The following is a 15,151-nucleotide window of genomic DNA, read 5'->3' on the forward strand; positions in this document are numbered from 1 at the left end:
TATTGTACTCAATATTAAAATATTTTTATATTTGTATAATTTTTTTTTTACAAATATCCTTCTATTAGTATTATAAGACACTAATTGAAGTATTTTTGTAATTTTTTTTTTAATTTGTACTACGTTTTGATATAATAAATAATATTCAAAGATAAACACGATAAAAAGTAAATTGAACCATTAGAATCAGCCGAAAGTAATATCTAAAATCATGAGATTATTTAATAAATAATTTTTTAAAAAAAACATAAAATAAAATAAAAAGCAACCTTTTGTACATATATCGTGAATGATATTTGTGTTTTGAAAAAAAAAAAAAAACAAATTAAAATTAAAGCAATAAACACTAAAATTTGTAAGTTGATTTTATTTCTTTTTTATATACATACATATTACTAATGAAAAGAATTATAACCTTAAATATACGTAGACTCTATTATATATATATAATAATAATAATTTAATTTTTATTTATTTTAATTTCGTTGAATAATGAAAAATAAATGCTGCCCTTAAATATCTTCACGAGTGCTACTGCACAAAAACATAAACATAGCTATCCGAAAGTATGGGTAAACCCACGGTCGAACTTAATATCCTGCCGATCAGACTTAACGGGAAAGTCACACTAGGCGAACCATGTGTGGCAAGTGACCTGAGGTGTCGGGGGTTTGAACCCATGACCTCACGATTACAAGTCCAACCCGGTGGTCTTTTACGGGACGATCTAAACAATCACCCTTCATTAGTGAAGTGGTGGTCACCATTATAAATAAATTGAATTATTTTGCCAAACATTTAAATGCATGTTTTCTGAACCACCAAAGCTCAACTATCATACTCCTTAAGAAAAATTGTTTTATATTTTAACGATTAGTATTAGTGATGAATTATTTATTCTGGTATTTGAGTAATTATTTATTTATTTTTAATAATGTTGATATATATATTGTATATATATTTTATATATTGATATATATATATATATCCTACCTAATATATCTCTTGTATAAATATAATATAGTACCCTAATTGTGTTTTAATAAAAATAGAATTTATTCCATAAATCGTAACAAATAAAAAAATATTATGTCAATTTTTAATTACTATTATTTTTTAAATATTTCAAATAGCACAAAAACAAAAAACAAACACAATCATGGCCACGCTGTACGTAGTTAAATTAAAGACCTTGATTGCACACAGAGCCAAAAAAAACAAAAAAAATGGTTCAAACCTGGATGGGGGCAGAAGCGTAATTTCGCAAGCGGGATATGTGAATGTGATTCTGCTCCTGCAATCATCGTCCCCCCCACGGCCCTGCATCTCTCATTCGAATTTAATATCAATATTTTTGAAAATAAAGATCACAAGTAGACGTTAGGCCATTCGGCAGTTATCTTCACAAACCTTTGAAAAATCAAAATCTTCTTCTTCCTCCCTGCATCCGTGCTCGTCACTGACAAAGAACAACAACATCATCAGCAAACACTGTGAGTGTATCTGTGTGTGTGTCAAATCACCATTAGAACAGACAATCCCTTCAAAATCTCCATTCTTGGACCTGCAAAAAAAGATCTCATCTTTAGCCCTAATTCTTTCCATGGTTGAAAATGGGGAGTAAGAAGAAAGAAGATGGAGAGTCGTCAGAGTCAACTGAGTCCAGCACGAGTTCTGACAGCAGATCCACCTCCGATGGTGCTTCCGGCTTCGGTTGGCCCATCGCCATGGCATCCAATTCTATAAAAAATGAAGTGAAATCCAATTCACAGCCTGTTCAAAACAAGCCTTCTTCAGGTCAGCTTCTGTAATGGCATATATATGTATATGTATATTTATGCACGTACTTAATTAAATCGAGAATTTTACATCGACTTACAGTCACAGAGATGGAAATGATGAAGGAGAGATTTGCAAAGCTGCTGCTTGGAGAAGACATGTCTGGAAGTGGGAAAGGAGTTTGTCCAGCTCTCACCATCTCCAACGCCATCACCAATCTCTGTGGTAAACAGAGAACACATTAATATATGTTTCTTACCTCAAATCGATCTGGTGTGAATAATTGACATGAATTCAAAATACGCAGCCACTGTGTTCGGGCAGCTATGGAGGCTGGAGCCATTGCCACTGCCAAAGAAATCGATGTGGAGAAGGGAAATGAACTGGCTGCTTTCAGTTTGCGACCATATTGTTGAATTCAAACCTTCTTTGCAGACATTATCCGACGGCAAAAGAATCGATGTAATTTCCGATCCACCTTCTAGAACATTTCGCAAGTTCTTCTTCATCTGTGGATGATGATTGCAGTAGTTTTGTTTTTTCTTCGATCAGGTCATGACTTGCAGGCCAAGATCAGATCTTGTTATCAATCTTCCAGCTCTCAGGAAACTCGACAACATGCTGCTTGTAAGAATCAATCATTACGCCATTTTACATTGTCAATATCACTCTGATGCTCATATTTTAATTATTGCAGGAATTATTGGATGGATTTACCGATTCAGAATTCTGGTACGTAGATCAAGGTATCGTGGCGCCTGAAGGGCAGCGCCGCCGCGACGATAAGTGGTGGTTGCCGGTGCCCCGGGTGCCTCCTGGCGGCCTGTCCGAGGCTGCAAGAAAGCAATTACATGGAAAGTATGAGTGTGCAAATCAGATTCTTAAAGCTGCAGCTGCCATTAACACCATTGCTTTAGCTGAGATGGAAGTTCCTGAATCATACCTGGAAACTCTTCCAAAGGTTCGATGTCGCCCAATGTAGCCTTTCAATCGCATTGCCAATGTGTTTTGACAGTATGTGTACTTTGGTTTTGGAATTTCAGCACGGAAGAAGCTGTCTCGGGGATCTCATCTACCGGTACATCACTTCGGAGCAATTCTTCCCAGAGTGCTTGCTCGATTGCCTCGATCTGTCCTCTGATCATGCAGCCCTGGAGATAGCGAACCGAGTGGAAGCAGCGATGCATATGTGGCGCAGGAGGCAACAACCGAAGCCCCCGGCTCATCCGCAGCATCATTCTGCAGCCAAATCGTCTTGGGAGATTGTTAAAGATCTCATGACATATGGAGACAAGAGGGACTTGCTCGCTGAAAGAGCTGAGAAACTTCTGCTCTCCTTGAGGCATCGAGTCCCGAGTCTCACACAAACTACTTTAGACACCACTAAAATACAATGCAACAAGGTTCAAAATCTGTGCTTCATCATAATTTGTAACTCCAAATGTATTCAACTTTCACAGTATCTGTTGTTTCGATCCTTACAGGATGTTGGGAAATCGATCTTGGAGAGCTACTCGAGGGTCTTGGAGAGTCTAGCGTTCAACATTGTAGCACGGATTGAGGATTTGCTCTATGTGGACGACATATCTAAGGAATCTGATAACGTCTCATCAGCTGCTACAGATTCCCAGAGAAATGATAGAATTCTGCATCCGGTGCCTGCCTCAGGCACGCCCTACCGATCAGCATACACAACTCCAAACTTTTCGCCTGCTCCTCTGTTAACACCTGCAAGAGAAGAGAGGACGCCATCAATTAGTAGCACCTGCAACAGCAAAAACGACAACAACAACAACAAGAATGCACGACGTGGTTTAGGAGTTAAAAGAGTCCTCACAAATTATCTAGCAACTGAAGCAAAGTCGAAGAACTATGGACACATACTGGGAGGACCTGGTTCTGTATCTAACAGAGCAAGTGAATGGGCAGCATATTGTCCATGGGGGGTTGGGAAAGAATCACCCTCTGTACGTAACAAGTCTTGTGATCCTTAACCAAGTTGATGGACAGTTATGCGCCGAGACAACTCCCATTGCCCCTTGCCACGCCACCTGCCATGCTAAAGCCTCCGGTGCTCCATTCCAGCAGAAACAACAAAAGGATAGGCAGTGTTCCCTGCCTGATTTAGTTTCATGTCTTAGTTTTTCTTTGATTGTTTACAGAAACAAGCTCAGCATAATATATGCATAATTAAAAAGATGACAGTGTGTATTCTTAGCTTATATTGATTGCTTGAGGTGGTTTGTATATTTAGTACCTTGATCATTATCTGTGTGTATTTACTCAAAATCTTACGAACGTACTTTGAACCTGAGAAATGTGAAAGCAACATCATCTACGAGAAAAAAATAAAGAAGAAGAAGAACACGTTGATGATACGATGTTTTGCTTCTTGATCTTGTCCCCAAAAGGTGCCTACATTTTAAAATCAATCACAATCTCTATCCAAAAACTGCTTAAAACATGATATTATAAATATGATAATGTATTATATAATATACCCAATAATCTATAATTCCACATCACAGAGAGAGTAAAAGTTGCCAAACAAGGGAAAGGAAAGAAACACTTTGAACAATGGTTGAATGTTTCTCTCAATTCAATCATTGTTTTTTGTATCTTCTAATTGTTGATTCTGTAAATCACATGAAATTTAGGATTAAGCCAAGCAAAATTACCAATCAATCTGTTCCAATTATGTCTTCCTCTTCCCCATTCACACCAATCCTAACTAATAGCAGAGTAGGTGAAAGGAGTTTCTTGTCAAATCAATCAGAACAATGGTTAGTTTCTTTCAATCCAATCATTGCTTTTTTAACCTCTATTTGTTGATTCTAAATATCACATGAAATTTAGGATTAAGCAAAATTACAATCAATCTGTTCCAATTGTATCTTCTTCTTCCACATTCACACAACCCTAACTGATTACAGAGTAGGTGAAAGGAGATTCTTGTCAAATCACTCTCTCCAGCACACACATTACCAACAACACAATGAAAACAGCAATGATTGCACCGACAAGCACATTCAGCGTCACATTTCCACAACAAATTGACACTTAGCTCGAGCATTTCAGTTTTAACGTCTAAGTGCTGCACTAGAACCCTAAAGACTATATAAAATCACAGATTATGGATTTCTGCTCACCCCACTACCAACACTACCAATTTATAATGGATTTCCAGTCATCCCCAAAGCCTCCGCATCAACCCTATATAAACCCCGTCGCAATTCACCAATCAATCAATCAATCCACACACAATCAGAAGTACCAAAAATGGAGGCATCGATTAAGTACCTGCTCGTCCTCGGATTCCTCGCCATCCTCGGCATCAATAGCGCTTACGGAGCCGGCGAGTGCCCTAGATCGACGCCCGACGCGGAGGCGATGAAGCTGTACCCCTGCGCCTCGGCCGCGCAGGACGCGAACGCGGCTGTTCCCTCCGACTGCTGCGCTCAGGTGAAGCGGCTGGGGAAGAATCCTAAATGCCTATGCGCCGTCATGCTATCGGGCACCGCCAAGAGCTCCGGCGTCGACCCGAAGATCGCCCTCACCATTCCTAAGCGCTGCAACTTCGCCGATAGGCCCGTCGGCTACAAGTGTGGACGTACGGACGCACATATATAAATAACTGTTTTTATTATTATTATTATTATTTGGATAGAATTAATTAATACACGTAATAATTTTATTTTTTTTTGGCAGCTTACACTTTGCCGTGAAGGGATTGGAGACACGTGGAAGAATGGACGGTGATGATCAAATGCTCGTTTGCTGATGCTATGTATGTTCAGTTTTTATCAAAAGCTAGTTCATCTAGCTGATAATAATAATGTAATTATATAATTCAATAAATAATAACTTTCGTTGTTCTACTTATCTCATTTTTATTCATGATACAACAACACATTTATGAATGAAAAAAAAATATCGGGTAGCTTCCCGTAAGGAATATATTATTATAAATGTATATAATCATATTTATATATTTAAAAATATATATTATTATAAACAAACAACTCTTAATTATGCCTCCATGGAACACATTTAAGCCCCTTTTTGCAACGGCCTTCCCACGAGCTTTTGCATGCGCCGATGCCGTCGATGCAACAGTAACACATTAATCCGACGGCTGAAAACGCCCCGGAATAACCTATAAATAAGAATTAACACAACCATTAAGCTACACAGCCATCTTGAAGTTTTCTTAGGACCTAAGTAAAAAAATAAATTATAAGTATTATAAACATATTATTGATTTTATTTTTGAATAATATTAATGATAAATATAGCAATAAATTTTACAAAAATAAAATTATTTTAATCATATATTCAATAAAAAGTCATAAGCACAAAGTATATCAAAAGTCAAAAATAAATAATATATCATGATTATTGTAAAACCAATAGTATAATAATAATAACAACAATACTAATAATAATGTTATAAACTCCAAATGTATTTTTATTGCAAAAGTTTTGTACAAATAAAGATAAACAAAAATAAACTTAAGTTAAATTTTAACGGGGGCATGCTGGTGGAAAAAAAAATAGAGATAAAGAGAGGGAAAAAAATGTTAAGGTTTAATTTTAAAATTAAAATTAAATTGGATAATTGTTAAAAAAAATAAATCTAAAATCTAATTAAAAATTTAATATATCTATTATAATGACCTAAATTTTAAAATTATGAATCCTCTAGCACAAGGGCATGAGCGTTTGCTCATATTGCTATCAAACTATTATTAGAAATTATAAAAATACATAGTACTATTTTTTGTCCCATAATGAATACTTTTCAATTTTGGATAAAAAATTTATTAAATTAAAATATACGGAATAAATATAAATTTAATTTAGTTAAACATATAACATCATTAGACCCGAGAATCTTTTTATTTTTATCAATCTCTTCAAAAAATAAATATTTTTATCTATATTTTAAAATTTTTTTTTTATAAAATTATTTTATTTTAATTATAAATATTGCATATATTTTTTATTTAATTAATAATATAAAATTTTATTCTTTACAAAATAATATACATATTGTATATATATTTTTTATTGCAATATAATTTTTAAAATATTTAAATATATATTCTAATTTTTTATCATATATGTTAAATTTATTTTAAAACTCATAATATTATTAAAATATAAAAAAATAATAAAATAATATAATAGTTCACTGCTATTAACTAATTAAACATCATTACTTTAATTATTGTATCGCTAATGAAATAATGAAATCAATCTTGTTTTAGAATGGATAAAATATATTTTTTTAAAAATATCATATTAAATTATTATTTAAATTTAAATATTAGATTTTAAACCCAACAGAAAAAAACCCCAAAAAAAATTTAAATATTCAAGGCACCTTAAATAGTACTAATATTTTTTTTATAGAAATAGTGAAAGGGTTTGTTCGCATAACCTTTTTAAGTGATATAATTTCGATAAATATTACAAAAAAAATATATACATTAACACAATATACTATATAATTTATTTAATTATAAAAAATAAATAATTAAATATAAAAATATTACTGGCATAATTATTTATAGGAAACATAAAAAATCATCTTCATTCGAATATAGTAAAATAAATTAATTAAAGAGAGCCTTAATTACCGTAATGGCTTAGCAGTGCTCCAGAGGCTTCAATGTTGTCATTGCCAGTTATGGCTACAGCAGATATAAGGAATAAAACCAGCAGATTATTATTAATGACATTCATAATAATTAATAATAATAATAATAATAGATTTATTAATTATCTTCAGAAAACTAGTTAAGAAAACGAGAAGAGATAGTGTTGGTAATTAGGGTTGTTGCTGTGTAAGAAGATCCATCTGTTTTTTATACTACTTTATGTATGAACAATATGCTTTATTTTTTATTTTTTTATTTTGGCTTGTTTTGTGGGTTCTGACTAAATACTATACTCCATTATATAAATATTTGTTTGAATTCAAAAATTTCTAAGAAGATTGGATTTAAGTTATAATACAGACACGAATCCAGAACAAACTGACTTTGAAATTTTCAGACATTCTTCACCAATCTCGAATTTGTTTGCCTGTCAAAATTGCACCACCTCATTTTAATTACTTTTTATATATAACAATTCAAAGTTTTTATTATTATTTTTATTTATTCAATTTGAAAGTATTTATTATATATTTTTTAAAAAATAATCATATACTAATATCAAAATATTTTCAAAATTTATTTAAATTATAAATATATCATTACAATACAAATATTTTATATATAAAACTAAAGAAAAAAAATGTTAAAAGCTCTTTCGTACCTTCAAACAAATAAAATATTAGTATTATTTTTAATTTACTAAAAAACTCAAAAAATATTGAGTTTATTTTTTTTTCATTAAAAGTATCTTTAATATCAGGATTATTTATAAAATTTATAAAAAAAAATGCAATATATACGTTTACATACAATAACACAATACCTATAGAATATACATTGGCGATGTTGTAATGGAAATGAGTTCTGCATTGGATTTACTTAAATTCATGTGTCTACGGTAACACGCCCAAATTACCTAAGACGGGGGGAGGAATAAATTTTTTCAAATTAAAACACATACTACGAAATCAAACATTTTATTTTTCATTGGCGTTGTTTGTCTCTTTTCTACGGAGATATCCAAACATACAATATATAGATATATATATATATATAAATTGGGCCGAAATTTTACCCTCAAATCACACTTTGGGTGTGTTTACTTGTGAGATTTGTTTTTTCATTTTACTATTCAAAAATTTTTTTCCCCCAAAAACATCAAATCAAACACATATTTTTTATTTATTGTATTACACTAAAATTAAATTTTACATTCAAAATATCACATCAAATAACTATTTCAATTCAAAATTTTACTATTCAAAACCAAAACCTTTAATTTTTGTTATTATTTCTTTAGTTATTATATATAAAAATATTACTCATTCCGTCGTTCAAATATGTGCTTATTTAGTTTTAATAAAAATGAGTAATAATTGTTAATTTTTTCTTTTATAGTAAAAATATTACAAAAGTGGAATAATTTTTTACTTAAAGAGGAAGTGAGAATATTTTTAGATGATAACCAAAAAGAAAAATGATTATAAATTTGAGAATAAAATTTGAATATTAATTTTAATAAACTGCATCGGGCCGTACTTTTTAGACATATTTCTTATGGCCTAAATAGAATTTTCTCGTGTTGAATTAGAATCTGAAACGAAATTTCGAAATATACTGTGTTTGTTTGGGGGTTTAGATTTTGGATTGAGATTTGAATAGTAAAATTTTTTAATTTGAATAGTTGTATGATGTGATATAAATAGATATTGATTTGATATTTTGAATGTAAATTTGATTTTTAGTATTATATAAAAAATAAAAAATAGGTGTTTGATTTGATGTTTTTGGGAAAAAAAAATTGGATGAATAGATAATTCCATTACTGACTTGTTGGAGACAACAATGGATAATTTTAAGGTTTCCATATTTGGACAATTAATATTAATGGACAACACAATAAATTCACTGTCCCAATCCCATGCGTATCTATCTATGTATGTATTACGTTATATGTATGTCTCTCTACGTATCCTCTAACATAATTTCACCAAGGCCAACAACAGCAATCCACCCATCATCTCCCATTCTACAACACCCAGTTCGACCCGACCCAGACCCGAACCCAAACCCGATTATTCGGGGAAAGTTCCGGTGAATCGGATGTGGTCCAGGGTTGGACGGAGCCCGAATTTGTTCACCGCCGCCATCGCCGCCCTGTACCCGCCGCCGTACGCCGGAGAAGCGTCGTGGGCGATCTGATGCATGAAGAACTCCCCAAGCTTGTTCTCGGAGCTCGATTTCCCGCCTTTCTTCGACGACGACGATGACGAAGCTGCCGACGTCGACGTCGACGGCATGCTGTCTGGGACGGTGTACGACCATGTCGACGACAATGGCGGCGGCGTCGTCGTGTTTCGCGTTATCGGGATCACCTCCGATTCGAGCCACATGTGGGAGAGTACTTGGCAGATGCCTTCTTCAACGTCGGGTCTGAGATTACGATAATCTGCCGTAGAAAATTGTGTAAGAATTATTACGATAATCTGCCGTAGAAAATTGTGTAAGAATTCGGACGTATACGACTAATTTAAGACGATATGAACCGTACCATTGAGACGCAGCCATCCGTGCATCAACTCGTGCGCAAGGATCGCTCCTGTTAGTAACCTGCGAGTACGATCGATCGGAATTGATTCAGAAATTTAGAAATCGTGACTCGGGGAATCGATCGAAATTAGCGTTCGACAGTTACCTCGGGAGACCGTACAGTACTAGGATGGCTGTAACCTCGCACCTTCGGATAAGCTTCTGCGGTTGTGTCCTAATTCCGACAAGTCCGCGTCGATCCATCTTTTGTTTCTTCTGCACCTGCAAAATTAATCGACGCAAAACAAAAAAATCGTGTAAAGATCCGAAACCGAGACTTCCGAAACCATCGACGATCGAATCGAATTATCGATAACTTACGCTAGTGACTGTCTGCTCTTCAGAGAGGCATAGGCCTCTCGTCTCGGGCATGTGATGAAAGCCCTGCAAGAATCGAGTCGTGTATTCAGACATCATTTGATCAAGGAGAACATCGAATGGGAGAAGACGAGACGAGACAAAAACTCACGTGTTTCTCCCCTTCGATCGCTTCGTTGAGGGCTTGTCTTTCGACGAGAAGCATTGGAATCTGCTGATCGATTCTCATATTCATTCCTTCGTAATAGTCCCGAATCGCGTGGTACAATGGCTGGCAGTCGCCGGTGTCGATGATCGCTGACTCCATGCACTCCAAGCATATGCTTCGCCCGTCTCCCAACGATATATACCGAGTATTCCTCGACTGAAAAAAAAATGTACAAAACAATCGACATTATTTAATCCGTTCCGATCGAAATCGAACGAAAGCCAACCAACACACGTACCTCCAAACGTTCACAGCTACAGCACCTCGCCGTATTGTCGTGCTCGTGCGAAGGGCAATACTTTTGGGACCAAAATGGGTGGCATCTGTACTCAATCAATCCCGCTCCGTTAGTCGGGATCTGAAATATGTATTAAAACGTTTGTCAAAATCGTCGATTGTAAACGGAGCATACATTCGACGCGGCTAAATCGACGCTACTTACGAATTGATGACAGACTTCGCATTTCGGGTGAGTGAGCTCCTTGAAACACGACTTGTGATAAGTGTCGCGTCCTGACAAAGAGAACTTGAATCAAAAAAGAAACCGATAAGAACTGATAGAATCACGAGCAAAAAATGAAAAGGAAATAAAGATCGATCGATCGAAAGGATATGTCGAAATGTACCTCGTGCTCGGTTATAGGAGAACTGCACGCACGGCAACGGAAACAGCTCGGATGGAAATACATCCCCATGCACCCGAGATAATTCCCGTATCCAATCTCGCGTTTGCATCCACCGCAGATTCTGCAAATTACGATTCAAAATTAGCTTGATGGTAACTATCTATTCGATTCAAGGCTTTTTCTCGAACTATCCCAATAAATTATACTTTCTCCGTATGCCTCTAAGAGTTACATTTATATTTTGCGTCATTATACTTAATAATAAATTATTTTTATATTTGTATAATTTTTTGTACAAATGTCATTATATTAGTATTATAAGATACTAATAGAAGTATTTTTGACTTTTTCCCTTGATTTGTACTAACTTTTGATATAATAATTAATATTCAAATATCAACACGCAATCTTTAGAGCCGGATGGAGATAGTATTACCTGTAGCTCTGCGGATAGTAATTGGAGGGGGGGGCGTATGGAGGGGGTAACGTTGAATTGGGGCCGTCGTGAAGCGTCCGCGCGGGATCGTCGTTATTCTGTGTTCGCCATCTGTACCCTGTGGAATCATTCCCGACTATCTATCGATCGAGGTAATTAAGGAAAATGGAATGCGACAGAGATCGCTTCGACAGAATCTTACCATTTGGTTTCTTCAAATCTTCAGCCAGAGACAAGGCGATCGCACGATCTAATTCCTCTTTATCTTTCTTCGCTCGAGAGCGATCATCCTGTAGAAGTTTGACACATTTTCGCAGCAAGAATGGAATCACATTCAACAGAATGATAATCAATCGAAAAGTCGATTCTAAATATTTGTCTGAAACCAATGCAATAACTATCTCTATCTACATTCAATGAACAAACAACATTCTTTTCTGCATAAACATGTAATGGATGATCAAGAACAGCCACGAAAGCAGAATCGTAAACACGGATAGGATAAAAAAGCAATACCAAGGATCGAACGGGAGGATAAACAATGTTCTCGTCGCCAAACGAACGGGGTTGCTGCCCCCTCGTTCCAATTCCCCTGCTGCTCGTCCCGCTCTTGAAAAGCTTACTCAGCCATTTCATAAACCTCGATTTCCTCTCGGCGTGCGATGAAACAACATGCCCTGCCCATAATCGACGAAACTTTTAAACTATGTTTAGAAAGACATTTTCATAAAACTTTCGACACTATTCATCAAACAGTAAATTTTCAAAACTTCAAAACTTGTATCTAAACCGAGCCTTAATCACAACAACAAGAACAGTAATCATCACCAATCCATGGTCCAAAAAACAAAAATCTACACACAGCACATCAAATTCTTCAAGAACATAAACAATCATAAAACGAAGCAAAATAAGGTTTATGTGTGTAATCAAACTATAACTGATCATCTTCAACGGATCACTAGCTAACATCATCATATATATACAATTACAGTGCAAAGGTAAAACCTAATTTTGCTGTTACCATAAATACAAGGCTGAGAAAGATGGTTGATGTTCGAAGAAGACATAGTCCAGAGGTATGTAAAGAAGAGAGGTTTCCCAGCTTCAAAGGAGGGGGTCGAAAACTGCGAAAACGACTAGGAGAGAAGAAGGAGAAGAGAATGCAGGAAAGAATAACAAACGGCATCGTTGATAAAGCTAAGTTTTCAGAGAAACCCTAAAAAATTAAAATTGGGGAATCTGTGAAGGGGGAAAAAAGAGATTCTTAGCTTGGGGAAAGAAGAGAGGGAAAGCGATGGGTACAAGAATCTGCTGAGGAGGATGGCCGATTGCGATTGAGAGGAGCAAAAAGGAAATCGGGAATCGATGGAAAGGGAAAAGCTGAAGGATGCAGTGTCGACGGACGGTTGAGAATTTTTTGAGTGACCAACAATGTTCTTCTTCAATGCGACGAGAAAACCTTCTTTCTAGCTTCGATTGGCTTCGATTATGCAGAAAACATTACACGCGTTGAGAATTAGGGTTTATTTGGGAGGGAAGAAGGAGACAGGAGGTGCTGCAGACGCCATGGAAATGCTGGTTTTAGAGCTTTTACAGTGAAGCTCTTCTGCTTTGACGAAGATTCGCTAAAAATTAAATAAATAAATTAAATAAAAACACTCATCTTTGTGCTGTAAAAATAAATAAATAAATAAAATCGAATTTGGGACGAATTATTTATTTATTTATTAAAGAATTTGATGCCAAAGCTGAAATAGAATAGAGGGGCAACAGGGTTAACGTGATCGGAATCGTATGCAGATTGAGATTTGAGATTGCTCGAATATATTATTGGCATATAATAATAATTATAATAATAAATAAATAAATAATAGCAATGGGTTATTTTGCCTTTGACACTATCAAAAAGCGTGGCCGCGACTTTTATATTTCTCATAATTCTTTTAAAGTTGTCGTCACAAAATTATTCCCTTAATAATTTTATTAAAATCACTTTTTTGGCTTTACAGTTATATTAGTCAAGAGGTAATATGTACATATATTATTACATAGTTTATTCCGATGGTAAATCTTGCTGTTTTATTGGTATTTAATTTTTTTTCATATATTTTTGAATTAATTGTTACAATACTAATGTTTATTAAAGAAAATAATATGATTTCTATCATAAAAAAAAAAATTAGTTTTTTTATATAAATTTAATATAATGTTTACTTTTTATTATTTTTTACTACTCCCTCCGTCCACAAACTAATGTCTTACTTTCCTATTGGGACGTCCAATAACTATTGTCTTTTTTTTTTTTAACACAAATTTTATATTTTTACCCTTCGTTCATTTATTACTTTTAATTTCAACTATAGAATTATGGGCAAATTTGTCAATTCATAACAAAAAGACAATCATCTAAAAAAACGGTGCAAATATTCGTTGGGACAATAAAAATTAGACTGAAGGAGTATTATTTATAATAAAATATAAAACAAATAGAGTTTTTTACTAAAATAAAATAAGAATATTTTTAAATAGCAAAAAAATTACTATTCTCATCTCACAAAAAAGTCAATTTTTTATATTTCTATTTGTTTTACATAATTTGTCACTTTTTTCCAAAAGAAAATATAATTATACACTTTAATTATATTAAATATAATAATTTATAATTTTTTAATTTTAATTAAATTATTTACTTATCTTAGTCTTGATATATAAATATTTTAATTATATAAGAATTAATTTTATTAAATTAAAAAATAAGTATATTTATTATAGATAATTTTGTTAGCACAATTGTGTAATATTGAAAATCCTTCATTTCTTGAAGGAAATTCGGCCCTCTTATTCCAATAGCCCAACCCATTATTTCATTCAATCAATTCTCAGTTGAATAATAAATGAGAATAAATGTAGGACAATAAAGAAAGTGGTGGTTTATTTGTTCTTACAAGTGGGACAATGTCCATTTCTATTTATTTATTTATTTATTTTTTTCTTTTTCACCCACCGACAAATTTCAAATAATAAAATGAATAAATTCATCACAAAAAAATAAGATGTTACTTATACACACGCAGAAGTGTGTTTCTTCTTTTTTTTTTTTCTTTTTTTTTTTTTTATATATATAGTCATATTTTTCACAAAAGAAAAGTAAAAATAAAAAAATCATCAAATATATATATATATTTAATAAAAATATTAAATTGTATGCTTATATGATATTTTCATGAAAAAGTGTATCTCATGTAGTAGTTTTTGGATAATTTTTTAATCAATTACACGAAAAAATTTTGTGTCCCCTCCGAAACAATATTTATACAATTCTCAGATAATGTTATAAAAAATTGATATATACAAATATATTCACACAATATATGTATAAATATATTATATTGTATTTAAAAAAATTAAATTTTATATCATTAACACAAATTTTCATAAATTAATCTAAAATACTAAATAAAAATAATCATTTATTTAAAATGTAATTATATATAAGTTTGTTTGATTTTCCTTAAAAAAAGAAATATTT

General features: G+C 33.3%; 2 protein-coding genes and 1 long non-coding RNA gene across 11 annotated transcripts; 1 reads left to right on the plus strand and 2 right to left on the minus strand.

The window, feature by feature from the left end:
- Window positions 1-1,017: 1,017 nt before the first annotated feature.
- Window positions 1,018-5,223, minus strand: LOC127245878 (uncharacterized). 9 transcript variants are annotated; one of them, XR_007837513.1, is made up of 9 exons: window positions 5,080-5,208; window positions 4,929-4,992; window positions 4,037-4,089; window positions 3,617-3,898; window positions 2,723-3,507; window positions 2,497-2,612; window positions 1,880-2,400; window positions 1,411-1,773; window positions 1,019-1,320 (listed from the first exon to the last, which is right to left on the minus strand). It is a non-coding gene; the product is annotated as an uncharacterized LOC127245878 (long non-coding RNA). The 9 variants fall into 9 exon arrangements; XR_007837516.1 differs by lacking the exon at window positions 4,929-4,992 and having other exon boundaries at window positions 1,020-1,320; window positions 1,880-1,999; window positions 2,204-2,400; window positions 5,080-5,223; XR_007837515.1 differs by lacking the exon at window positions 4,929-4,992 and having other exon boundaries at window positions 1,020-1,320; window positions 1,880-1,999; window positions 2,083-2,400; window positions 5,080-5,223.
- LOC127245877 (non-specific lipid transfer protein GPI-anchored 21-like) lies at window positions 5,008-5,661 on the plus strand. The gene is made up of 2 exons (XM_051267020.1): window positions 5,008-5,389; window positions 5,488-5,661. Exons 1-2 carry the CDS (start codon window positions 5,059-5,061, stop codon window positions 5,502-5,504), a joined length of 348 nt encoding a protein of 115 aa, XP_051122977.1. The 5' UTR covers window positions 5,008-5,058; the 3' UTR covers window positions 5,505-5,661.
- Window positions 5,662-9,292: 3,631 nt separating this feature from the next.
- LOC127245954 (protein DA1-related 2) lies at window positions 9,293-13,373 on the minus strand. Its single transcript, XM_051267119.1, has 12 exons — window positions 12,644-13,373; window positions 12,136-12,296; window positions 11,822-11,909; window positions 11,620-11,737; window positions 11,184-11,304; window positions 11,000-11,083; window positions 10,796-10,915; window positions 10,501-10,713; window positions 10,353-10,415; window positions 10,138-10,253; window positions 9,994-10,052; window positions 9,293-9,891 (listed from the first exon to the last, which is right to left on the minus strand). Exons 1-12 carry the CDS (start codon window positions 12,687-12,689, stop codon window positions 9,518-9,520), a joined length of 1,563 nt encoding a protein of 520 aa, XP_051123076.1. The 5' UTR covers window positions 12,690-13,373; the 3' UTR covers window positions 9,293-9,517.
- Window positions 13,374-15,151: the final 1,778 nt, after the last annotated feature.

This window comes from Andrographis paniculata, unplaced genomic scaffold (genome assembly GCF_009805555.1).
Source record: "Andrographis paniculata isolate CXL003 unplaced genomic scaffold, ASM980555v1 Contig25END, whole genome shotgun sequence".
Taxonomy (NCBI): domain Eukaryota; kingdom Viridiplantae; phylum Streptophyta; class Magnoliopsida; order Lamiales; family Acanthaceae; genus Andrographis; species Andrographis paniculata.

Excerpts from the sequence above, each read along its gene's own strand:
- LOC127245954 (XM_051267119.1), bottom strand. The coding sequence starts at position 12,689 with ATGTCTTCTTCGAACATCAACCATCTTTCTCAGCCTTGTATTTATG. Across the intron at positions 10,714-10,795 it reads GTAGCTGTGAACGTTTGGAG|TCGAGGAATACTCGGTATAT; the intron begins GTACGTGTGTTG and ends TTTTTTTTTCAG. Across the intron at positions 9,892-9,993 it reads CGGATGGCTGCGTCTCAATG|ATTATCGTAATCTCAGACCC; the intron begins GTACGGTTCATA and ends TTTCTACGGCAG.
- LOC127245877 (XM_051267020.1), top strand. The coding sequence starts at position 5,059 with ATGGAGGCATCGATTAAGTACCTGCTCGTCCTCGGATTCCTCGCCATC.